Source organism: Mya arenaria, chromosome 11 (assembly GCF_026914265.1).
Source record: "Mya arenaria isolate MELC-2E11 chromosome 11, ASM2691426v1".
Taxonomy (NCBI): Eukaryota; Metazoa; Mollusca; class Bivalvia; order Myida; family Myidae; genus Mya; species Mya arenaria.
Genome location: NC_069132.1, coordinates 23,739,583 through 23,767,125, shown reverse-complemented (window position 1 = coordinate 23,767,125; position 27,543 = coordinate 23,739,583). Strand labels below are relative to the sequence as shown.

Sequence of the window (27,543 nt, the reverse complement as noted above, 5' to 3'; positions counted from 1 at the left end):
GTCAACCAAGGTGGTGCTAGTGTTTTGTCATCCAAGGTGGTGTAAGTGTTTTTTCAACCAAGGTGGTGCTAGTGTTTTGTCAACCAAGGTGGTGTTAGTGTTTTGTCAACCAAGGTGGTGCTAGTGTTTTGTCAACCAAGGTGGTGTTAGTGTTTTGTCAACCAAGGTGGTGCTAGTGTTTTGTCATCCAAGGTGGTGTAAGTGTTTTGTCAACCAAGGTGGTGCTAGTGTTTTGTCAACCAAGGTGGTGTTAGTGTTTTGTCAACCAGGGTGGTGTAAGTGTTTTGATATCCAAGGTGGTGCTAGTGTTTTGTCAACCAAGGTGGTGCTAGTGTTTTGTCATCCAAGGTGGTGTAAGTGTTTTGTCAACCAAGGTGGTGCTAGTGTTTTGTCATCCAAGGTGGTGTTAGTGTGTTGTCAACCAAGGTGGTGCTAGTGTTTTGTCAACCAAGGTGGTGTTAGTGTTTTGTCATCCAAGGTGGTGTAAGTGTTTTGTCAACCAAGGTGGTGCTAGTGTTTTGTCAACCAAGGTGGTGTTAGTGTGTTGTCAACCAAGGTGGTGCTAGTGTTTTGTCAACCAAGGTGGTGCTAGTGTTTTGTCATCCAAGGTGGTGTAAGTGTTTTGTCAACCAAGGTGGTGCTAGTGTTTTGTCATCCAAGGTGGTGTTAGTGTGTTGTCAACCAAGGTGGTGCTTGTGTTTTGTCATCCAAGGTGGTGCTAGTGTTTTGTCATCCAAGGTGGTGCTAGTGTTTTGTCATCCAAGGTGGTGCTAGTGTGTTGTCAACCAAGGTGGAGCTAGTGTTTTGTCATCCAAGGTGGTGTTAGTGTTTTGTCAACCAAGGTGGTGTTAGTGTTTTGTCAACCAAGGTGGTGTTAGTGTTTTGTCAACCAAGGTGGTGTTAGTGTTTTGTCAACCAAGGTGGTGTTAGTGTTTTGTCAACCAAGGTGGTGCTAGTGTTTTGTCATCCAAGGTGGTGTTAGTGTGTTGTCATCCAAGGTGGTGTTAGTGTTTTGTCAACCAAGGTGGTGCTAGTGTTTTGTCAACCAAGGTGGTGCTAGTGTTTTGTCAACCAAGGTGGTGTTAGTGTTTTGTCAACCAAGGTGGTGTAAGTGTTTTGTCAACCAAGGTGGTGCTAGTGTTTTGTCAACCAAGGTGGTGTTAGTGTTTTGTCAACCAAGGTGGTGTTAGTGCTTTGTCAACCAAGGTGGTGTTAGTGTTTTGTCAACCAAGGTGGTGTTAGTGCTTTGTCAACCAAGGTGGTGTTAGTGTTTTGTCAACCAAGGTGGTGCTAGTGTTTTGTCAACCAAGGTGGTGTTAGTGTTTTGTCAACCAAGGTGGTGTTAGTGTTTTGTCAACCAAAGTGGTGTTAGTATTTTGTCAACCAAGGTGGTGTTAGTGTTTTGTCAACCAAGGTGGTGCTAGTGTTTTGTCAACCAAGGTGGTGTTAGTGTTTTGTCAACCAAGGTGGTGTTAGTGTTTTGTCAACCAAGGTGGTGCTAGTATTTTGTCAACCAATGTGGTGTTAGTGTTTTGTCAACCAAGGTGGTGTTAGTGTTTTGTCAACCAAGGTGGTGTTAGTATTTTGTCAACCAAGGTGGTGTCAGTCCTTTGTCATTCAAGTTGTAGTGAGTTCTTTGTCATTCAAGGTGTTGTCAGTCCATATAATTTACAGTTTGTAGATATTTGGTGTAATGGCTTGTTTGTTAGTTTCTTTGCCTTAATTTCAAACATGCACATGCATGGAATGGCTAGCATGGATTTGCAAGATCGTGCTCGAGCGATCATATTGCAAGAATGCACAAAAGGTGTATAAATCCTTAAATGAAACAAATTACACTTGTTATCCCCACCTTGCACACTTGTTTAATATACCAGATACAAGGCAAGTACAGAAAAATGAAATTAACAGAAGTCACGAGGGGAAACTATTCTTCAATCATGGTGTTGAGTGTTAAAGCAATTAATGCAGTAGTTTTGGGGAATTCCTGGAAGTCTGTGTGGTCCATGGTTTTGGCTCCTGGAGCAGAATCAATCTATCATGTCAATGTATAGCACCATTATGTATTGATTCTGTCATAGATGTATGGTGGTCATTCCTGGAACTTATTTGAATGATGCAAGTTAATATTGGTATAGATTTCAGAATGGCTCTTACCATTTTATGTATTGGCCTTGCAGATGTGTAATGCCTATGTTGACCCTGCTAAAGTCTGGTGGACAGTAAGCATAATTAAAAATAATAAATGTTTCCACGTACCAGACTGACCCTTTTTTCCTGACCATTGTTGCGGTTGTTTGGATTGTTTTGGGTTATTTCCTAATAAATGTACTTTGTTTGAGTAAACATGTTAAAATTTGACCATATCATATCCGAAATTTTCAACAATATTGTTATACCCTAATATAAGTCAGCTTAATTGGTACCAGTTCTCAAAAAACATAGTTATGCCTAACCTACCTTCCATATTTTTGTTTGAGATGTAAGTGGAAACAAAGAATGTTTTTGGCCTCACCATCAGGTTGACAAGATGCACTTTGAGCTTCAAGAAAAGCATTAAATATCTATTGTCGATTAATTTTTACTTACCCTCTCTGTATATAATGCACCAAAAAAATTTAATTGTGAAAACTGTTTTATTTAAGTTCAAAAATACCGTTTTAGTTAATTGTTTAGCTATTATTACCTAGATGTATAATGGGGTTAAAATTCTTAATTACATTACATGATATGTTCGATTTATTATTTCATTATTGGTTACATTTTTGCAATATTTTGATAACAGGTATTCTCCTCAGAAAATAGTACAAGAAAATTAGCCCTGCAGTTTTAGTCAAGTGGTCTGTGTATCTGGAATCAGAACAAGCCCGCAACATATTATATTTTTAGAAACCAGAATAATGGGATTTTTTTCTATAAGCTAATTTTGGCTTCAGAAGTTATTCTTGGGAGATTAGACTGTGGAAGAGGGTCACAATAGAAAATGCTAGTGGAATTCTGGCTTTGCAGCCAGTGGTTCCATTGGTAGGAGGTTATGTTTATGTTATTATGAGCCTGATATCTGCTGAATGAATTAATTATAGCCAGTGGATGTTTCTAAGGAGGAGTATTAGTGCTTCTGTTTCTATTAATTGGTGAATGAAATAATTACCATGTGATATTTATGCCCCCTTTTGAAAAAAGTGGGGTATATTGTTTTGCACATGTCGGTCGGTCGGTCTGTCTGTCTGTCGGTCGGTCGGTCGGTCGGTCGGTAGGAATACCAAATGGTTTCCGATCAATAACTTGAGAACGCTTTGACCGAGGGACCTCATACTTGGTATGTGTATTGGTCATCACCAGCAGATGAACCCTATTGATTTTGAGGTCAGTGGGTCAAAGGTCAAGGTCAGTGTGACCTTTACATGAAAAACGGTTTCCGATCAATAACTTGAGAACGCTTTGACCCAGGGACCTCATACTTGGTAGGTGTATTGGTCATGACCAGCAGATGAACCCTATTGATTTTGAGGTCAGTGGGTCAAAGGTCAAGGTCAGTGTGACCTTAACATGAAAAACGGTTTCCGATCAATAACTTGAGAACGCTTTGACCCAGGGACCTCATACTAGGTAGGCTTATTGGTCATGACCAGCAGATGAACCCTATTGATTTTGAGGTCAGTGGGTCAAAGGTCAAGGTCAGTGTGACCTTTACATGAAAAACGGTTTCCGATCAATAACTTGAGAACGCTTTGACCCAGGGACCTCATACTTGGTAGGTGTATTGGTCATGACCAGCAGATGAACCCTATTGATTTTGAGGTCAGTGGGTCAAAGGTCAAGGTCAGTGTGACCTTAACATGAAAAACGGTTTCCGATCAATAACTTGAGAACGCTTTGACCCAGGGACCTCATACTAGGTAGGCTTATTGGTCATGACCAGCAGATGAACCCTATTGATTTTGAGGTCAGTGGGTCAAAGGTCAAGGTCAGTGTGACTGTAAGCTGAAAAAAGGTTTTCTGATTGTCCATATTTTTTTAATGCATGCACAGATGATTGGGATTGATGTATAAATGTTTGTATAGAAATGATTTTCTTTTATGTTACTATTTTAGTTGGGCATTTATTTGCCTTCTTAAGTTATCATAAGTAGATGACCTGCCTCATATGCATCCAATGACAAATCAGCTGTCATTTCAGTCCATGCATATTTCATTCAATTGTCCAAATATTTCTGGCAACTTGGCGCTCAGGGGGCATAATGTTTGACAAACATCTCTTGTTATATAATAAGTTAAAAACATAGAATTTGGAAATTGATGGGATTTATGGTACAGGTGTTTTGTGCGTGTTTTTAAGGGGGAGGGAGGTGTTTGCTCAGGGGATGAAAGTATTTTTATTACTATATCCTGTAGTATGTCATGTATAATTTTATGTGCTTGAAATAGTTTTTAAGAATGAAATAAAATTGTATCATTATTATATGTTTTCATTGAAGGGTCTAGAATTAAAGATCAAAGCAGTGTTATATTTTTTTTGTTTTATTAGAAAAAAAGACGTTAAAAGCGTTTTTGTAAAGCACAATATTTAAGCAAAGATAGATATGTTGATAATGTCTTTGAGTGCAATTTAAAACAAAAATGGCAGAAACACTTTCGAGATAGTCAGTCAGTGATGATTAGAACAGTACTAGTTACACTGTATGACTTTAAAGTTAAAAGAAACAAAAATCAGTTAAGGAATGTTTGATTAGCCTAGGTGAAACTAGGAATTATCCACAGTTTATTACTTAGAAATATAGGGTGACACTGGTAGAAGAACAAAACTTCTTTTGAAACATGGACAGGCTCAACAGTTATTTTTCGAAATGTCTTGGATAACTATAACAGCGCTATTAGTAGAGGAGAAAGCCTTCGTCTTATTGGACTGGTGGAGTTACTGAGGCAGTACAATTTCGCCACCCCCTTGGTATGGCGGAAGGGGGAGGGTTGGGGAATGAAGAATGGACCACACCCCAGACCTACATTGTGCCATATGGACTGTACCTATGGGTGGGTAGTATTGATTTTAGAACTGAAATAACATTTTGTAGTGTGCAAGGTACCGTATTTTCTCGACTATAAGGCGATTCGCTTATAAGACAGCCCCCTAACTTTGCCCATGAAGTCTGGTGCATTTTGTTTTGACTCGCTTATAAGACGGGGTCAATTTTTAAGCAAATCTAAAATGCTAAAATTCTTCCTAATGTGTAAAAATGTTCAAGCTCAACAGACAATTATCGACTTTCGCGGTAACAGTTTTTGTTTTACTCAAAGAAAATGGCGGTCAACTGTGAGCTCTCTATTTGGAGGTAGTTTAAAAATGAGTACATAAGTTTGCAGGACAGGTCGTTACTTATCGAAATTGTAATAATTAATCAATAACAACATATGTTTGTTTTAGTTTATTTTTTTATTGAAGACACCAATGAAGTTCTTCGGCAAAATAAATGGCTTCAATAACATAACTGCGAAAAGCCGAGGCATGAATAGGTGTTTGTTTAGCAATAATGCTTTAGGCAATATTGTCCCTTGATTGGCGACGAATATAAAGGATTCATATTCGCATTGTCATTTGTTTGCTTAATCAAATTGACAGTTTAATAGGTACCTACATCATATTAAGATTCCAATTTATTGATTTGATATATCTGTCAAACTAATTATACTGACACGCGCCATGAGAAAAAATGCAGATATAACGGTACACTGTGTGACGTCGGAGCACGCGCAGTGAAGAGATTTCGTGTTGTTGTTTACTTAATTGCCCCATATTTATATCAGCAGACGATAGACTGGATAGATGAATACCCTATGTAAAATTTAACTGAGCTCCAGCTCCCTGGCTTTTGGCTCCAGCTCAACCCAGAAAAAGAGTATAAACATGCTTATTCCGGTAAACAGGCGGTCATTGTTATTCCCGACAAAATAAAAGCACTCGATAATACTGGTTTTATCTTAAATGTAAGCTTCTTGAGTGAAATTCAGCTGAAGATTGGTGAAAATGTTCTACTTTCGTTTGTAAACATGTATGTGTTTGATGGGAGAATCGGTTTTATAACTCCACAAACAATATGTTTACAAAATAACCGAAATATGTGTGAAGATTAAACATATTTATATGGCACTACATTCCCCGATTTCTCAAATAAGCCCTCATAATTGTGATATTAGATAAAATAACGAGTCATACTCACGTTTTACGATGATATCCGTTCTTTTGCTCTAGCTCGGAAGTGTCATTGGCTCTTTTTTATACACAACTCCTTAAAGAGCTGGAGCCACTGTTTCGCACCCGTGTTGTCTGTCAATTCCATTACAAATATTTTACATTTCTGTCTGAAAGTCTGACAAAATGATACAGCACAGCTCTAGTATAATCATTATAACTACAAAAATTCTAGAAATTTGATGCAGAAAAATTAAGCAACAAAATGATGAAGCCTCTAAAAGAAAGGCTCACAATATTGTGTAGATAAATGTCAAGATGTCTTGTCTCTCAAACAGCCGATGCTGTCTAAATGATTTTGTGTCCTCCATTTCTTGTAATGCATAAAATGATTACTTGAAAAAAAAGATTTTTTTTATAAATTATTTTTTGAAATAATGTAGTATTCTGCTCAAAGGATTATTATCAGTGTCCAGTAAAACAGCTTAGGTATGATCAAAGTCTTGGTGTTGTTGTCATCATTGCTGTTGTTGTCACCATGCATATTTTCAGAACCATGACAACATTCAAGATATTAATTAAGATACAGATTAACAAAGTACACATGGTTATAATAACAAATCTGTAGGAACTATGACGTTCAGACACTCTGGACATTATGTAACCAATGAAAATAACAACGAGAGTTTGATTTTACTTGTGGGGCTCTTGTCTGTGGAAGAGTTAAGGCCAAGTTTCATTACTGCAAGTCTTATTTCCTGAGTGTGAGAAGAAAGTACATATACCGGTATTTATGTTTCCCTTGTACCAACAGGAAAGATAAGATTTTTTTGGATTTTTTTATCAGAAGACTTTCATATTCCAAGAATTCTAAATATTTACAAGTCTATCAGGTTACAGAGGTCTGGATATCTAAAATGAAAAGTGAGTGTGTAAATAATTCCTGTGGTAGATATGTGTGTGCAATGTCTCTGGGTGTTTGTTTACAGAAGGGCCTCATTTATAACTGATACATGGCCTGATTTTACATTCTGGAGTTGTTTTGTTTCCGAAAAACAATTGTGTTACCTAATTCTTTTAGAAAAAATAAATCATGTGTTACATTAGAAAGGATTTTTTATGAAAGAGAATTTCTGAATCTTAGTTGGATTTTAAATTTATTACTAAAAGTTGTATAGACAGAATACTTTATAGATCGAAACTTTTTCATACTGAACTAACAACAATCTATCAATCAAATTAAGGTGTAGGTTTTACTTAATTACTGGTAATTGTTGTTTATATACAGTTTCTGCTATTAAAAAAACAACTAGAGGCGTGAGAAACCCCTCATGGTATCATGGTTTTGTACTTATATTGATTAACTATATAGCAGACATCCAGTTACAGAAACTTCAGGCTCCTTGGCTCAGTGGAACTTGATGTTTCTCGTGGCGTGGTGTCAATATTTGCTTATCTAGTATTTACTTGTCCCTTTACAGTGCATTTTATTTCACATGAAGGAATATTGTGATGATATTCTACTGATTTTTAGAAATTTATTTGACAAGATAATGTCTCAATGTCCTGTGTTTATGCTGTCTGTGAACCAGGGTCACATTTATATATATATATTTCGATCCTTCATTTTTTGAGGGTGTCAGTGAGTCTTGTTAACCTCGAGAGACCATTGTTGACGGATCAAGGTTCAATATGTAATACATATAGAATTAAGACAAATGTTAATTATTACTATGATGAGGTATTTTTAAGATTATTTGAACCATATTCATGAGAGCATATAATTTTCATTCATGTGTTTTTAGTGCGGATTCGGAAATCTGAACCAAGGGTTTGTGCAAAAGCTGGTTAATACCCATGCCGAGTTACCAGGGCTGCAGTATTCCCGTCAGATTTTCCCATCCTTACTCCCCGAAACCACATGATTTATATTTTTTTCATGCATTCCTTAAACTTTCAAATTTTATTAAGTTTGACATTTGAAACAGTCAGTACACATTCCACCAATGAGGGCGTGCCTCATTCCATCTACTGAAGTTATGACGTGCCATAATTTGAAATCACAGCAGCATTAAAGAGCTTCTAAGCTTATCACACTTTTACAGAGTTTGAATAATTTTGTAAATTTATGTTTTTCAAATAGTTATTTATTTGATTATATTATTAAAACTGCATTAAATTTGAATAAGATTTTTTTGATTGACATATTATTGCGTGTGACATTTCTTTTTTTGCATGGGGTTGGATGAACCATTTTTCCAGCACTGGTCACATGACAGGAAACACTTGTTTAGGTAAAAAAGAAACTGTTTTTAGCCATAATGTCCATCTGTTATTTTAATGATTTATGACTGCCAGAAAATTTGCAGTATGCAGATTTCAGCCAATTTTTTTTTTTAAGGTGAACATTTTTAAGGTAATTCAAGGTCATTAAATCATGCAAGTTGAAGGTCAGATCATTTAGTTAAGTGTTTGCCTCCTATGACTCTTTTTAATCAATACTAATGATGCCAAAGTTAGGTAGCATAAATGAGGGTCACATTAAGGGTTACTCATACAGAGACATTATGGCTATGGGTCAGTCAAAATGCAATCAAATGCCAGAACTAAGGCTGTCTGTATAAAACTCTCAAAGTCAATGCTTATTCTTCTGTTTTGGCACAAAGCTGCATGGTGTATCTTATATGTTCCTTAGACAAAAATTGGCATACAAGGGATATCATAAAAAAATGCACACTAAGCAAATTTAACAGAATAAGTGCTGAATGGACACTGAGGGGATATAAATGGTAATGATAATGGGCCCAATCACATTATTGGTGAAGCTCCTGGCACTGTTTCATTGACCAGTGTGAGACATTAAAGCCAATAATGATCTGGTATAGAAAGATGTTGTTTATGTGAGAAGTTTTTGCCAATTAGCTTTCAAATCGTTTTTTATTTTTTACAGATTGAATTACAGCAGCCAGTTTTATGAAAATAGTGAAATATTTTGTTCCGTTAAAGTAAGGGAAAATGTTAATTGATACATTAATATTTAACCAATAATAACTACTATCCAATTAAAAAGTTCTTAAATGCAAACCAGCATAAAGATGAACTGTAGTTATAATGCACCAGTCAATTGTAACCACGGCCCCCTAGGTCAGGGGTTATACCGGGGAATTAGCCGGGGGAAATGGGCCGTGTTTTTACCTTCCAGGTGGCCCCTCAGTGCCGGGTTAATGCAGTGGTTTTGTCCTCGTGCCAAATATAGCAGGGAATGGGCATTACCTCGAGTCCCACGGGGGCATTTGCGGGGGGGTTTCACCAGCATTTTGTCCCCACAGGGCGGGGATTTTGCCCGGACTTGGCTGGACCGAAAGTCAAAGTCCCCGCTTAGACTCCCCGGACCTGGGGGAGCCGTGGTTACAATTGACTGGTGCATAGATACCATTGACTGCAGTGTTTTAATTAGATATATTAATAGACCACAATGATGCCTTTTTTTCTATTAAAGTATGCATCCATCCTGGTTTATAGATTATTTTGCTTAGTTAATTCTTGAACTATTTTTGACCATTGAAAGTGTAGTCCAGAAATTATAAAACAAGATTTGTTTAAAAAAAATGTTATCCTGTAATCTTGTTCAATTTGGCACCTATATGCCATTTACACGGGTATAATGAATAATTTTAAGCCATGATGATTCTGTGCCACAATGTTGTAAGTCATTTGGTATTCAAGGAGTTGTCAGTTATTTGCCATCAATAAAGTTATCAGTCCTAAATTATAACCCAATATGTGTCAGTCTTTTGCCATCCAAGTTGTTGTATCCAATATCCTTAAAATGCCAGCAAGGTTATTGTTGGTCCTTGTTTTCCCAATGCATTGTCAGTTCTTTGCCATTGGAGATGTTGTAATCCTATGCCATGGCAGATGTTAACACTCCTTTGACATCCAAGGTCTTGTCAGTCCTTTTCCAACCAATATGTTATCAGTTCTTTGCCATTGGAGATGTTGTAATCCTATGCGATTGCAGATGTTTAAGGCCTTTGCTATCCAAGCTGGTGTCAGTCCTTTGCCATTGAACATGTAAACTAGTCCGTAGAAATCACAGTTTGTACATATTTGGTGTAATTTCTTTTCCTTCATTACAAACATGCACATAAATTGCTGGCATGCTAATGATGGACTAATGCAAGTTCATGCTCGAACGCTTGTACTGCATAATTACATGATTACAAGGAATCAATCTTTAAATGAAACAAATTTCACTTGATAAAGCCACTTATTGTTATGCACTTTGTAACATGCCAGAGATGATGCAAGTACAGAAAAAAAATTAACAGGAGTCATTAGGGAAACTGTTTTTCTATCATGGTGTTGAGTGTAAAAGCAATTAATGCAGTAGTTTTGGGGAATTTCTGGAAATCTGTGTGGTCCATGGCACCCATTAAACATAATCATCAAACATTTCAATGTATAGCACCATTTTGTATTTTTTAATTATGTCATAGATTAGATTTATTGTGGTCAATCTTGGTGGAACTTGTGTCAATGATGCAAGTTTACACATTGGTACAGATTACAGAATGGCTTTTACCAATTTAAAATTGTATTGAGCTAAAAAATGTGTGAAACGCCTATGTTGACCCTGCTAAATCCTTTATTGATAGTGTACCCGAGGGTTGTCAAGATGCATACTCATGAAAGGCAGTATTTATATATTGTTTCTCAATTTCTAGTTATTTTTACTTACCTGTTTCTGTACCTAATGCATTGAGGATCTAAATGTAGAAAACTGTTTTATTGAAGTTTCAAATATAGCATTTAAATTTATTTTATAGCTATAATTACCTAGATCTATAATTCTCAAATGATGGATCTCTGTGGAGAATTCCAGTTAAGTGTTCTGTTGAAGTTCAAGGGGTTAATCTTTAATTACATTACATGATATGCTTCATTTATTATTTTAGTAATGGTTACTATATTGCAATATTTTGATAACAGGTAATATCTCATCAGAAAGGATATAACAAGAAAAAAGCGCTGCAATTCAAAGTCAAGGAGTCCATCTGGGATGAGACCGAGCCAGCATCATGATTGTTACATTGTTAGAAACCAGAATGATGAGAATTTTTTTCTTCAAGCTAATTTTGGCTTCAGAAGTTATTCTTGGGAGATTAGACTATGGAAGAGGGTCGCAATAGAAAATGTTAGTGAAATTCTGGCCTTGCAGGCAGTGGTTCCATATGTGGAAGGTTTATGCATATGCTATATATGAGCCTGTTCCCTGCTCAAGGAATTAATTATAGCTAGTAGATGCATTATAGCTTCTGTTTCTATTATTCGTGAATGGAATTAATTTAATACCGAATGGAATATTTACCGTGTGATATTTCTATATAGATAAAAAAATTGGAAATTTTGGGAATTATGGTACAGGTGTTGATTTTAGGGGGGAGAGAAATAAAGTATGCTTATAACTTCTTCCTGTGGAATGTCATATATATAATTTTGCTCAAAAAAGTTACAGAAATAAATTTAATTGTATCATTATTTAATTAATTTATTTAAATAAATGTCCAGATTTATAGAAAAAAGCAGAAACGTGCCTGTGTTTTAGTATAGAAAACAATTCTGTAAAACACAAATTGATATATGATTCTATTATAGGATATTCAACACACAATAAATATGCTGAGCATGTCTTAAAGTGGCAATTTCGACATTTCTCAGAATCAAATGCAAAAACATGGCCGAAAATATTGAGAAAACACTTTCAGGATGTCGATCAGTGATGATAAGAACAGTACTAAGAATTATGAACTGATAAAAAAGCTGTGTGAATTTGTAGACAAACATCATTTTGGGAATGCTTAGCATAAAGCTGGAGCTCTGAATTATCTACAGTTACAAGTCAGAAATATGAGGTGACTCTAGTAGAGGGTCCTTGATGATATTTAAAAGGGACAGACTGAACAGTTATTTTGCGAAATGTCTTGGATAACTATAACAGCGCTATTAGTAGAGGAGAAAGCCTTCGTCTTATTGGACTGGTGGAGTTACTGAGGCAGTACATTTTCGCTACCCCCTTGGTATGGCGGAAGGGGGAGGGTTGGGGAATGAAGAATGGACCACACCCCAGACCTACATTGTGCCATATGGACTGTACCTATGGGTGGGTAGTATTGATTTTAGATTTGAAAAACAGTTTGTAGTGCCCCTGTGCATTGTATCATATAATTTAGAGACTATCACATGAATTTTACATCAATACAGTATTTATGTAACAAGTTTTCTAAAATTGGTAAGAAATTGAGCCTTGCATGGTGTCCAATTATTTTCTCTTCCAGTTATTTGAGTTTTGTAATGTGTTAAATACTTATGGCATCTGCTGTACAAATAGAGATGTCTTTTCATGCAGACATTGGCGTAAATGTTCATTTTGATACCTGGTGACCGCATATAAACTTATCATTTGAAAGAGTTGCCTGCTCCATACGTTTGCATATATAAAATTTAATGACAATAAATATGTTACAGATACTGTTATTGCAGTTTGTATTTTTTCTCTTTTTTAAATTGTATTTTAGGCCACACCAAATTAATGTTTAGTTCCTCGGATTTTTGCCAAAAAAAATTGGAGCGAGCGAGCGAAATTTTTTTTTTTTTTTTTGTCAGTTTTCATAAAAACCGAAGAGTGAAAAATATATTTTTGCTTATATTCAATATAAATGAGAAAGATTGTTCAAATAATTGCCCTTAAACCCATTTTAATGCCATCTTGAACTGAACCTCTAATGGACATTGGGAAAATGTTGGAATACATACTATTTATTCATCCGTGTTTAGTACAAACATTATATGGATATTTCTAATTTCTTATGTAATTAAAACGTACTTTAACATGACGATCATTCATAATAATAAATAACCCTGCTTTTGGTAAAAAGTTTGAAACGACTTATATAAATCTACCTGAATCAGTTTAACATAATATGCAACTGTATTTAGACATAACTTAGGATTGATTTTGGATTTGTAAAAAATGATCACTTACACACCCGCATCATCAAACATCAGACTCCATATAAGATAGACTAAATTTTGTTTTTATTATCACAGGAAATGCAATGACATGTGCTTATTAAAACAAAAAGAACAAGAGTATTTTTCAGAGTACTTTTTTTGGTTATTTAGATGTTTTTATGCACCAGCCAATTGTATATGCCCCCCCCCCCCCCCCCCCCCCCTAAGTCCGGAATAGCGGGGACTTTGACTTCCGGTCTCTCAAAACCCGGGTAAAATACCCGACCTGCAGTGACACACTGCTGTTAAAATCCCTGCCAAATGGCCCCGCAACCTCGAATACCTATGTGAGGCCCATTCCCGACTATTTTCAATATGAAGACAAAACCACATTCACTAGGCACTGCGGGGCCACTTGAAAGGTAAAAACACAGCCCATTGCCTCTGCTGTACCCGGTATACCACGGAAACAAGAGTGAGGGGTGGGCGGGGCAGTGGTTACAATTGACAAGTGCATTACAATCCCGGAATAAAAACAAAATATAAGGTGATAAACTTAGGCTTACTTATATTGAGGTATATCCAGACCAGTGTTTATATCGCTATTTGTGAAAAGATGTTTGTTCAAAACTGTTGCTTTGTCAGAATTTGATAAAAAATGAGCTTGATACATCAATTTGGACCAAACAATGACTCATGTTCCAGTTAAGTTGACCTGTGACATCTTCAGCATCGTCGTAACGAGGTAAAATGTTGGTCCCTTGTATTATGACTTGAATAAAATAGTACTAAGTTGATCATTCCGATTTCCATTCAAATCGAGTCACTAATTACGCAATATAATCGCTACCAGTCTCAGATACACATGCTTTATTGCGTAATGATTGCTTTAAATAATGATCCTTTAGTGTATGAGACGATCAACAATGACTTCAAGCATGCTCAAAACATTTATTGTCAAAAATAAGATTTAATTTCCAAACTTCGAGCCACATTGTTTATACCGGAAGCGGCCATTTTTATTGAATTTATTGAACCCATGCTAAACCAATCGATATACAGTATAAAAACACTACGCATCGGTAACTTCCCTTTACAAAAACAAGAAAACTAGCGTAGAAAAATTATACTTGATTATTTTTAGCCTTTTAATAAATTATTACCTGAAAAAAATCTGCTTTGCGATCAAAATGGAGGTGCGGGCGCACAAAAAAAATAAAAATATTTTTTTTACATTTTCAAAAAAATAGGAGCGGTAAATCCGCGGAACGAAATATCAATTTGGTGTGGCCTTAAGTTCTGAAATTACCTAATTTTGCATTATGTCAAGGCCAAAAAACCTTCTTTGTAGTGTTATTTTTCAGTATTATTTCGACATTCTTTCTCAGCAAATAAACCCCTTAAATGATAGCAACATAATATGGGGTCACCAAGCATTTAAAATTCACATAAGTCATGTGTACATTGAAAACATTAACCAAGACATTGGCTGTCAATTCTATTTCAAATAGTTCACATTCCTGTCTGAAAGTCTGTCAAATTGATTACCAGAAAGTTGATTGATTAAGATAAATAATGGACCAAAATGATGAAGCATGCCAAAAGACAGGCACAGAATATTGTAAAGATAATAACATGTCAAAATAGCAGATGTTGACTTAATGATTCTTTAGTCCTCATCGTTCCTTAATATTAAATGATGGTTTGAAAAAGCGATTTTTTAAAATTATTCATTTATTCTAAGTTTTGTATTCCCTGCAAAGAATTATATATTGATTCCAGTATTTTTTCTAAAGAAAATCAGTAAAAAAAGACAGGGACAGTATTACCATAGCCTTTTTTGTCATCATCATCCATGCATTTTCAAAACCAAGACAACATTCACGATTATAAATTTAAGTATGCTGTATTGTACTCATGCTTACAATGACATTTATGTAGGAAGTTAAGTCACTCTGGATAACACTGTTTTAGAGTTATGCCTCTTTTAACCAAAGAAAACTGACAAGTGTTTGCATTTGCTTGTGGGTCTCTAGTCTGTGGAAGAGTTGTGGCCAAGTTTCATTACTGCAAATGTTATTTACTGATTGTCAGAAGAAAGTTCATCTTAACTGGGTTTTTTATGTTTCCCTGGTACCAACAGCAAAGATGAAAAAAAAATGATTTTTTATCAGAAGACTTTCATATTCCAAGAAATCTAAATATTTACAAGTCTATCAGTTTACAGAGGTCTGGATATCTAAAATGAAAAGTGAGTGTGTAAATAATTCCTGTGGTAGATATGTGTGTGCAATGTCTCTGGGTGTTTGTTTATAGAAGGGCCTCATTTATTACTGGTACAAGGCCTGATTTTACATTGTGGTGTTGTTTTGTTTCCGAAAACAATTGTGTTACTGATTCTTTAAGGAAAAATAAGTTATTTGTTACAAGAAAGGATTTTTTCTAGAAATTTAAGTCTATTTTATGTAACCATTTATGAATCTTAGTTTGATCTTGAATTCATATGAAAAGTTGTATAGACAGAATAAATCACATTGTTAATGTGTAGCTTTCTCTTCATTTCTGGTAGTTGTTGTTTATATATATCTATATATTTTCTTCAATTTAAACACCTCTCAGGGAGGGTATGCAAATTGTCACTGTAACCTAGGGTATAGTATATTGATTAAGCTTTATAAGCAGACATTAGATGTAGTCAATTTAGGACTTTTGGCGAGGAGCTTTATATTTTACATAAATATGTACTTATCTAGTAATTATCTGTCCCTTTACAGCACAATTTATTTCACATTTCATTTATCTACAGGGAATTGTGATCAATACTCCACCTATTTGAGGAAATTTATTATAAGTCTCCAGGGCTGATGTGTTGATCTTGTTTGTTAACCAAGATCACATAATATAAATATTGCATCATGTTGCCTTTTGGGAATGCTGTTGATGGATTGAGACTTTATATAATTCTTAAAAACATAATGAGTGAGGGTTCTATTGAAGAAATGAGTGAGTGTGTTAGTGAAGGAGTGAGGGAATGTGTTAGTGTGTTAGTGAAAGAGACAGGGAATGTGATTGTGAAAGAAACAGAGAATGTGTGAGTGTGTTAGTTGATGGAGTGAGGGAATCATGTGTTAGTGTGTTAGTGAAGGAGTGAGGGAATGTGTTAGTGTGTTAGTGAAAGAGACAGGGAATGTGTTAGTGAAAGGAACAGAGAATGTGTTAGTGTGTTAGTGAAAGAGAGGGATGTGTTAATGTGTTAGTGAAGGAGTGAGGGAATCATGTGTTAGTGTGTTAGTGAAAAAGTGAGGGAATGTGTTAGTGTGTTAGTGAAAGAGACAGGGAATGTGTGAGTGTGTTAATATGTGTGAGGGATTGTGTGAGTGTTTTAGTTAAAGAATGAGGGAATGTGCGAGTGTGTTAGTGAAGGAGACAGGGAATGTGTGAGTGTTTTAGTGAAAGAGAGGGGGAATGTGCGAGTGTTATAGTGAAGCAGACAGGGAATGTGTTAATGTGTTAGTGAAAGAATAAGGGTAGGAGGGAGTGTGTTAATGAGGAATTAGTGTAAGTGAAGGTATGGGGGAAGGAGGGAGGGAATGTGTTAGTGAAAGAGTGAAGAAGTGAGCAAGTTTCTTAGTGAAGGAGTGACGAAATGAGCGAAAGTTTTAGTAAAAGGATGAGGGAATGAGTGAGTGTGTAAGTGAAGGAGTGAGGGAAGGGTAAGTGTTTTATTGAAGGAGTAACGGATTGTGTTAGTGAAGGAGTGAGGGAATGGGTTGGTGTGTTAGTGAAGGAGTGAGGGAATGTGTTAGTGTGTCAGTGAAGGAATGAGGGAATGGGTTAGTGTGTTAGTGAAGGAGTGAGGGAATGTGTTAGCGTGTCAGTGAAGGAGTGAGGGAATGGGTTAGTGTGTCAGTGAAGGAGTGGGGGAATGGGTTAGTGTGTCAGTGAATGAAGGAGGGAATGGGTTAGTGTGTCAGTGAAGGAGTGAGGGAATGTGTTAGTGTGTTAGTGAAGGAGTGAGGGAATTTGTTAGTGTGTTAGTGAAGGAGTGAGGGAATGTGTTAGTGTGTCAGTGAAGGAGTGAGGGAATGGGTTTGTGTGTTAGTGGAGGAGTGAGGGAATGTGCAAGTGTGTTTATGATTAAAGGAGGGAGGGAATGTGTTAGTGTGTCAGTGAAAGAGTGAGGGAATGAGTAAGTGTGTTGGTGAATGAGTTAGTGTATGAGCAAGTGTGTTAATGCAAGAGTGAAGGAAGTAGCAAGTGTGTTTAAGTCAAAGAGTGAGGGAATGTGAGATTGTGTTAGTGAAGGAACGAGGGAATGGGTTAGTGTGTTAGTGAAGGAGTGAGGGAATGGATAAGTGTGTTAGTGAAGGAACAAGGGAATGGGTAAGTGTGTCAGTGAAGGCGTGAGGGAATGGGTTAGTGTGTTAGTGAAGGAGTGAGGGAATGGGTTGGTGTGTTAGTGAAGGAATGGGTTAGTGTGTCAGTGAAGGAGTGAGGGAATATGGGTTAGTATGTTAGTGAAGGAGGGAGGGAATGTGTTATAGTGTCAGTGAAGGAGTGAGGGAATGTGTTAGTGTGTCCATGAAGGAGGGAGGGAATGGGTTAGTGAAGGAGTGAGGGAATGTGTTAGTGTGTCAGTGAAGGAGTGAGGGAATGTGTTAGTGAAGGAGTGAGGGAATGGGTTAGTGTGTTAGTGAAGGAGTGAGGGAATGTGTTAGTGTGTCAGTGGAGGAGTGAGGAATTGGGTTAGTGTGTTAGTGAAGGAGTGAGGGAATGTGCAAGTGTGTTTGTGATTAAAGGAGGGAGGGAATGTGTTAGTGTGTCAGTGAAAGAATGAGGGAATGAGCTAGTGTGTTGGTGAATGAGTAAGTGTATGAGCAAGTGTGTTAATGCAAGAGTGAAGGAAGGAGCAAGTGTGTTAGTGAAAGAGTGAGGGAATGTGAGAGTGTGTTATTGAATGAGTGAGAGAATGCGCAAGTGTGTTTATAAAGTGTGAGGGAAGGATATTTAATATGTTGCTTGTTTAGCACTGGATGCGCTAAAGTCTGGTCATTTTATGGTTGACTTTTAATATGGGAAAAGAGATGAACTATGATAAAATCTGTTTTGAGATTTGATTAATGATATGACTTTCTCAAATAAAACCAAGATATAAGTAGTAGCGCTGTTGATATTGGTCATGTTTGCATTTCGATATTCAAATGATTTTGACCTTAATTTTGAGATGAAGTTATATCATCTATTCATTACGAATTGTTGCGTTTTCATGCAGCGTATGCAAATTTGCACCTCATGTATTTTTTGCACTTGCTTATATGGTATTTGATAACATTTTTGTTTTGTAATACCGGGTAAAATGCCATTAGTATGTGTTGAAAAGAGAATTAGCGATAATGATGAAGGTAATATTATTCACTGGAAATATCGATATCTGCATTTAATACAAGTCTTATTCACTAAACGATATTATGTTGCAGTATTTTAAGAGAATAAAAAAAATAAGAATCAAGAATGTGTTTGAAGTTGACAACTTTCAAAGTATCAGCTGAAACAGGAGTGTGATAGCTTTAATAAGTTAATGTATTTGAAATTTTAGCATACCAATTTGATAGCATTATGGTCTCAAAGAAAGTACAAATAGGTAAATAAACATTTTTTTTTTCTTTTTATAATAATAATATGCCTAAAAAGTATTTCGGAAATTACGCAGTTGAAATCAAGGTGTCCCAACCCTGTGTGCTCTGACATTTGATTTTGAAGTGACAGTGGGCGAAAATTTAAAGACAGTGAAAACTATCAAAATGTTATTACACTGTTTGACACAGGGAAACAGTGAAATATCATTTTATTTCGCTGACAATTCTGTATAAACCACCAGAAAGCAAAGAAAAAAACAAATATTTATTCAGATGACAGTTCAAGTCTTCATAATAATAAGGATGCTGGTGGTCATCTTGGATTTTGGTGTCCATCTTGGACTAAATTAAGTGGGTCCTGAGCTTTTTTTACCTAAACATGCATATGTGTCAACAGGAAAAGTTTCATAATTTTAACCAAAAGTGCACAATTTGATAAAATTTTGTCACAATATGACTAGACTAATAATCAGGGTTTTAAATATTCCTGCAATGTCATACAAAAATCATAGAATGCAAGTAAATTGATTTTCATTGAAGTGAAATAATATATAACATATTAACAGTAATCCATGAAAAGTTTGTTAAACATTATGCCCCCCCTGAGCGCCATGTTGTCAAGATATTTGGACAGTTGAATGAAATATGCATGGACTAAAATGACAGCTGGTTTTTCATTAACATTGGATTCCTTTGAGGCAGTTTTAAGATTATGACATGATTCAAAGTGTGAGGATCGTAGGGTCAGTTTTTTTAATCATGATCAGATGATGACTGATATTTGCAGATAAACATGTATCCTCTAAACAGCATGGAATAAGTAAATATGATGTAATCTTAATGACCAATAGGAGTTGTGATGTTGACCTTTGACTCTATGACCTCAAAATCCATAGGGATCATTTACTGGTCATCCCAACCTAAATGTCAAGTTTGAGGACCATGGGCGCAGGCATTGTTAAGCTATCACATAGACAAGCTTTTTGCATTCAAGGTCACTGTGACCATGACCTTTGACCCAATGAACCCTTAAATCAATAGGGGTCATCTACTGGTCAGGCTCAACCTCCCAGTCAAGTCTGAGGGCCATAGTGCAGGCATTGTCGAGTTAGCACTTGGACAACCTTTTAGCATTCAAGGTTACTGTGACCTTGACCTTTAACCCCATGGCCCCTCAAATCAATAGGGGTTATCTACTGGTTAGGCCCAGCCTCATTGTCAAATTTGTTGGCCATAGGTCTAGGCATTGTTGAGTTATCACTCAGACAAGCTTTCCCCATTAAAAGTCACTGTCACCATGACCTTTGACCCGATGACCCCTTAAATCAATAGGGGTCATCTACTTGCCAGGCTCAACCTTTATGTCAAGTTTGATGACAATAGGTCCAGGAATTGTCGAGTTATCACTCGGACAAGCTTTGGTCTACTGACGGACCAACCGACCAACCGACCGACTGACCGACTGACATGTGCAAAGCGATATACCCCTCTTCTTTGAAGGGGGGCATAATTAATGACCACAAATATTAATGATTTCACAGTTTATTACATAAACTGCACAATAAGCTCATATAACAGAATAGGATGTGCTGATTGGACACCAAATGGCATTATTGATGAAACTCCTGGTAGTGTTTCATTGACCAGTGTGAAACAATTAAGGCCAATAAAGATCTGTAAAAATAAGAAAAGAAGATGTTTTATTGAGAAGGTTTTGCCAATATAGCTCCCAGAATAATGTACATAGTGTTCAAATTAGTTATGTAGTCCAATTGAGAATTTGAAACCTTGGTAGGATGAGCATTTTGATATCAAGGTAAACTTGTATTTGTTTAACAATGATATTAAATATATTAACTTATGCTTAGTTACTCTCATTGTCATGATGTTGCGGGAAAGTATGGTCTTGTGTTGTGGGGGGAACCGTAGAACCTGGATAGAAACCCACTTGGTCAGCCTGATAACCTGACCAACCAGACTCACATGCCCCATTTAAAAATCTTCCATGTTACTTTTACTGCTTTTTTTTTTACAAAAGTCTTAAACAGTCCTGTCATGTTCTGACAACTTGTGACAGAACTAAATTATGGAAGTGAATTATTCACTACACTTGAAGCAATTGGCAGATTGTGCTGTAATGTTATACAAAATCTAAAACAGTAGCATTAGGGAAAATGCTGGATGCAATAATTGGCACATAAAATATATTAATAGAACACAATGATACTGGGTTTTCCTATCAGAGTAAGCACCAAGCCTGGTTTATATATTATACTGCTTAGTAAATTGTTCAGTTATTTTTGGCAACACTGTTACCATTGAAAAGGTATGCCAGAATTTGTACAGAGTTTTGTTTACGAGATGTTGTTTTTTTGTTACCTTGTACGTTTTGGCAGTGAAATGTCATTTACCAGGGCAGATTGTAAGAAAGTGAGGTGTTTGTTTTGAACTATCACTACATCTTAATAAATTGGCACTTTGGAATTTAGCGGAAAGGTTTCCGAGTTTAAAAATTGCAGGGAAATATTTTTCTCTTTCAATAGTACAGAATAACATCCTGTAAGTTATATAAAGTACATTACACGTGAGGAATTATTTTCAATACTCATTACAATTGAATATATGTGATTGATACATTTGTGATTGTGTTTGATATGAATTTATCTAAGAAAAGTCTATTTAATGTATATCATTTCTTATAATGATTTTTCATGTTTTTGAGTTCTTTCTAATTGGGGCAACCTAGAGAAATAAGTTTATAATTTAATATACATAAAAGTCCTGCTTATTTAGCACCTTATCTGTAATATATAGATATTTTTTCTTTATATTTACAGATGAAAGACTTGGAGAGGCGGAAAGTGGATGCAGAAATCCGGGCAGAAAATGCAGAAGAAAAGGTAACTCTTGCTGCTTATAGCAAATGTGCTTAGACAGTGTTACCTCCCTTGAGGAACATTTAACATTGAGCTTATGTGCTCAAAGTGAGCCATCCATTAACTGAGTCCTTATTAATTGTCTCTTAGTAATAATTAGATGACATGAAGTAACATTTTGATTATTAAGTATGGGCGGAGTGAGCGTAGCAAAGGAGCCGTTCTTCATCATTTAAATATCACTTTAGATTATCTAACTGTCTTAGAATACTACCGACATGTAATTGGTTGATACATTGTCAACGCAAAATCTGATGCAGAGAGTGTGTATCAGATGAGTGGCAGTAGGCAGACCTTTTAACACCCTTGAAAGTGGAAGTTCTTGATGGTTAAGCGTAGTACTTAATAATTTCCTATCTGCAATTTCATTGGCTGAAAATGAAGGTTTTATTCTAAATGAATTAAGTGTTCAAGCTCATGCCTCTACCAATGGGATCACTAAAATTCCATAAAGCAGATTATAACTGACAAATTTCCATTTTGTATTGAAAACACCCCAAATTTCCATTAGCATTGAAATCAAATTCCAAATTTCCATTAGTATTGAAAACAAACGCCAAAATTCCATTAGTATTGAAATCAAATTCCAAATTTCCATTTGTGTTGAAAACAAACGCCAAATTTCCATAAGTATTGAAATCAAATTCCAAATTTCCATTTGTATTGAAATCAAATTCCAAATTTCCATTAGAATTGAAAACAAATGCCAAATTTCCATTAGTATTAAAATCAAATTCCAAATTTCCATTTGTATTGAAATCAAACTCCAAATTTCCATTAGTATTAAAATCAAATTCCAAATTTTCATTTAGTATTGAAAACAAATGCAAAATTTCCATCAGTATTGAAATCAAATTCCAAATTTTCATTTAGTATTGAAAACAAACGCCTAATTTTCATTTAGTATTAAAAACACCCGCCAAATTTCCATTTAGTATTGAAAACATCCGCCAAATTTTCATTTAGTCATTTGTTGGTTGTTTAAGTGAGTTATGTACAAGCATGGTTAGGTTTGGAGGCATTCAATAGGCATTTTGCTCTTAACACTAAGAAAGGTAGCGTTTAGTTTTGCTCTTCTAAACAATTTAAGTCAGAGCCAGGTTGTAATCATTTAGAAAATCAAAAATACACACTGACTATTACTTATCAAGGAGAGCTGGCGAATAGATACAGCTCGGAATTCACAGAGCTGGGTTTTCCCATGCTGGTACAAATAAAAGGTGAATTTCAAGCGATTGAAATTCATGTGACAAACCAATGACTTTATTGTTTCCTAAGTAACATATGTATATTAAAATGGTATAATTTTGTTTGTACTGGAGGTTTAGCTTGGGAAAATCAGAATATTTGTAATTATGGGCTTAAACTATTTCATGTTGACATGCATTCAAACCAAAGTTAGACAGATACTTACTGAAGCTTATATGAATTCTAACATTCAGATAATACTGATGTTTACATTTCATAAACCATCAGTCATTAAACCTTCATCCATCAAGTAATTACAGTATGAATATTTATGTGAAGATAACTTTAAAACAAAACATTGATTTATTGATAGAGAACGGTGTCAAATTTTGGTCAACGTGAACGAAGTAGTCCTAAAGTGATGATGAACAAATGTTCTTGTCTATTTCTTCAATATAATATTAAATAAAATTATTGTGTTTGAAATCAGGAATATAAACTGCATGTATAACTGTGTAAATTTATCAAGCATTCTTAATTAACGGGATGTGATAGTTGTTTAGTTATTTTCGTCGGTTATTGAAAATGAATAATTATTGTGATAGTTTGTTACAAAAGAGTTGGCAGGTTTATCCTTTCATCTGATTAATTTCTTCTTTAAGATCTTTGATTATGAATTGCCCATGGGCATACATCTATTATGTTAACACCTGTATATTAAACGGTGTGGATGGTATACAAATAAAACTAATTTGTTATATTCCATTTTAAGTAAATCTTGCTTAAACCTCGGTTTTGATGTACTATTTCAGTAGTTATGATATTGTCCAGTTTTTAAATCTGTATACTCTTGAATATAAAGGGCATAAAATACTGGCGTACATTATAAATGATTCTACTAACACGATTTAAAATGTATAAACTTTTAGTTTAACTATTTCACTGATGCATCACGCTGAACTTTGAATTTTTTTGCTGCTTGCCTGCTAGTTCATTCATTCAATTTATTTTGATTTATTTCAACATCAAAGTTTTATTACGCTGAAAAATATGATGTTTGTCACATGCATAGAAAGATGGTGATATTTAATATCGAAATATTGTAGAGGGATGAGTTAAATGATTAGTTGGTTATAGCATTATCTGTGACCGATATATATGGGATATACAGTGTATTTAACATGTTTTTGTGAAGTGCAGAAATGTTCTTAAATACTTTATATACTTGATGTACTACAATGATGGAATAAAGGAAGTGGTTTAATTTGACATGCCTATTTTAATGCATGTTTAATTGTCTGTTTAGTTAATTGGGATGTCACTGAAAGAATAGCTTTATTAATTGTTTTATTCTTGTATGATCAATATCTTCTTGTATAAAGAGTGGTTCTAGTTTTGGTAGTTTATATTGGTTCCATGGAATATTCATACTGATGTGAGTTGTCTTTTCTTCTTCATTATAATAAGTTATTTTACTTGTAAATTATTATCTAAATCTTTTTTCTGAAAAAGTCTGAAAAGGAGACACATCATTTTGTTTGTCTGTTTATCTTTGTCTGCCTGTCTACCTACTTATCCGTTTGCTTGTCTGTCTGCCTACTACTGTCTGTCTGTTCGCCTGTCCGTCTGCCTGTCAGTCCGTTCATCCGTCCATCTGTCCGTCTGTCTGTCTGCCTGTCTATCTGCCCTCCCGCCTTTTCTTTCCTTCTTTTTAAATGCCTTTTTGATTGCCATTTAATTTAATGTGCAGTGTGTTCTCTGGACAATTTGGGGACAATCCAAAGACTTAAATATATTATTTTTTCCAAATGTGAAAATTAAATTCATAATGTCTTTTTCGATTTTTTTTCAATAATTAGACCAAACCCCTCTCCCTGCATTTTTTTGGAATGAAAAAGTTGGTGTAATGCTAAAAACAACAACACTTTATCACATTCTGTTACCGTATATGTCTTTTCTGTCTATTTGTTAAAGCATTCTTGTTCATTTCAAAGCAAAATTAGGATTTAGTGGAGATGATATGTTTATCACCAACAACCATCCCAAGATGGTGGGAAAAAAACCTGATTTGGTCTCATTTCTTTTTACATGTTTGTTTTTTATACCAATATAAATGTATATATAAATAAAAGAAAATGCTGTGTAAGTATTTTGTATTTTAAAGCCCAGGCAATTTTCCCTTATGCAGTCAACCTAGTTTTATGAAGGATATTATATAACTGGTTTTATGGTTGTTAATTAAAACTTTCTAAATTGTTTAATGTACCGCAAGGCAAAATGTTTAAATAGGTGTAAATAATAAAACCCTATCTTGTTCATCTATGCTGAATAAGACGTATCGTCATTTTCACAGCCGTTTTTTCGTGTCCTACAAGCAAAATTATAATCCATTCATCTGAGATTTTCATGAATGAGTTCTTTCACATTTGATATGAAGTGTTTTTTAGTGATTTGCCGATGTTGTGTCATTATTTAGTTATGAGTTTGTAAAAGGTTTGATACTTGAGCGATAATTTTATTTCTCTTTAAAAAAGTTATCTTTAGTGTAACCTGATACACTTTTTAGAAAAAGGAGTTTTTATGACATTTTTTTGCCATCCTTTGTTGAAAATTTATTCTTTTCTTGAGTATGGGTAGACATTGAGTTATTCTGTGTTTTAGAAGTACAAAATTACACTGTCATTGCAAGTCTAGAACTTGTACACAGAATTATTTCAAAGAAATTTTCAAGGGAAGTCAGCATTTCAAGTCAGAGGGGTCTTTTAAGTTTTCAGTCTGTTTCATCGATCTGACCATGCTTGATGTCTGTTCACAAAATCTAGATCTGCAGTCTGACACTACAGTTATAGATACCTGCAGTCACTCTGACACTCAAGCAATAGATGGTACCGGTAGTATATCTAGATATGCAGTCACTCTGACACTCAAGCAATACCTGGTAGTATATCTAGATATGCAGTCACTCTGACACTACAGTTATAGATACCTGCAGTCACTCTGACACTCAAGCAATACCTGGTAGTATATCTAGGTATGCAGTCACTCTGACACTCAAGCAATAGCTGGTAGTATATCTAGATATGCAGTCACTCTGACACTCAAGCAATACCTGGTAGTATATCTAGGTATGCAGTCACTCTGACACTCAAGCAATAGCTGGTAGTATATCTAGATATGCAGTCACTCTGACACTCAAGCAATAGCTGGTAGTATATCTAGATATGCAGTCACTCTGACCCTCAAGCAATACCTGGTAGTATATCTAGGTATGCAGTCACTCTGACACTCAAGCAATAGCTGGTAGTACATCTAGGTATGCAGTCACTCTGACACTACTGTGATATATGATAGTAAATCTAGTACCTGCAGTCACTCTGATACTACTGTTATAGATGGTAGTAAATCTAGAACCTGCAGTCACTCTGACACTCAAGCAATAGCTGGTAGTACATCTAGGTATGCAGTCACTCTGACACTACTGTGATATATGATAGTAAATCTAGTACCTGCAGTCACTCTGATACTACTGTTTTAGATGGTAGTAAATCTAGAACATGCTGTCACTCTGACACTCAAGCAATAGCTGGTAGTATATCTAGGTATGCAGTCACTCTGACACTACTGTGATATATGGTAGTAAATCTAGAACCTGCAGTCACTCTGATACTACTGTTATAGATAGTAATAAATCTAGAACCTGCAGTCACTCTGATACTACTGTAATAGATGGTAGTAAATCTAAAACCTGCAGTCACTCTGACAATACTGTAATATATGGTAGTTAAATTAGAACCTGCAGTAATTCTGACACTACTGTAATAGATGGTAGTAAATCTAGAACCTGCAGTCACTCTGACACTACTGTAATAGATGGTAGTAAATCTAGAACCTACAGTCACTCTGACACTACTGTAATAGATGGTAGTAAATCTAGAACCTGCAGTCACTCTGACACTACTGTAATAGATGGTAGTAAATCTAGAACCTGCAGTCACTCTGACACTACTGTAATAGATGGTAGTAAATCTAGAACCTGCCGTCACTCTGACACTCCAGCAATATATGGTTGATAATCTAGAACCTGCAGTCGCTCTGACACTACTGTAATAGATGGTAGTAAATCTAGAACCTGCAGTCACTCTGACACTACTGTAATAGATGGTAGTAAATCTAGAACCTGCAGTCACTCTGACACTACTGTAATAGATGGTAGTAAATCTAGAACCTGCCATCACTCTGACACTCCAGCAATATATGGTAGATAATCTAGAACCTGCAGTCGCTCTGACACTACTGTAATAGATGGTAGTAAATCTAGAACCTGCAGTCACTCTGACACTACTGTAATAGATGGTAGTAAATCTAGAACCTGCAGTCACTCTGACACTACTGTAATAGATGGTAGTAAATCTAGAACCTGCAGTCACTCTGACACTACTGTAATAGATGGTAGTAAATCTAGAACCTGCAGTCACTCTGACACTACTATAATAGATGGTAGATAATCTAGAACCTGCAGTCACTCGGACACTACTGTAATAGATGGTAGTAAATCTTGAACCTGCAGTCACTCTGACACTAC

The 27,543-nt window shown here is 35.6% G+C and overlaps 1 protein-coding gene across 6 annotated transcripts in view; it reads left to right on the top strand.

The window, feature by feature from the left end:
• LOC128209684 (pleckstrin homology domain-containing family H member 1-like) overlaps window positions 1–27,543 on the top strand; it is a 105,601-nt gene that overhangs the window by 26,436 nt on the left and 51,622 nt on the right. For 2 of the 6 annotated variants that reach the window (XM_052913840.1, XM_052913839.1), the window contains exon 1: window positions 24,039–24,396. Coding sequence is in view for 4 of the 6 variants with exons in the window: in XM_052913837.1 (XP_052769797.1) it covers window positions 12,270–12,350; window positions 21,675–21,737 (144 nt within the window). In the remaining 2 variants the exon portion in view is untranslated. Of the gene's footprint in view, window positions 1–11,409; window positions 11,644–11,845; window positions 12,351–21,217; window positions 21,397–21,674; window positions 21,738–24,038; window positions 24,397–27,543 lie in introns of those variants that run through there. The other 4 variants (XM_052913837.1, XM_052913836.1, XM_052913838.1 and 1 more) reach the window with 4 other exon arrangements.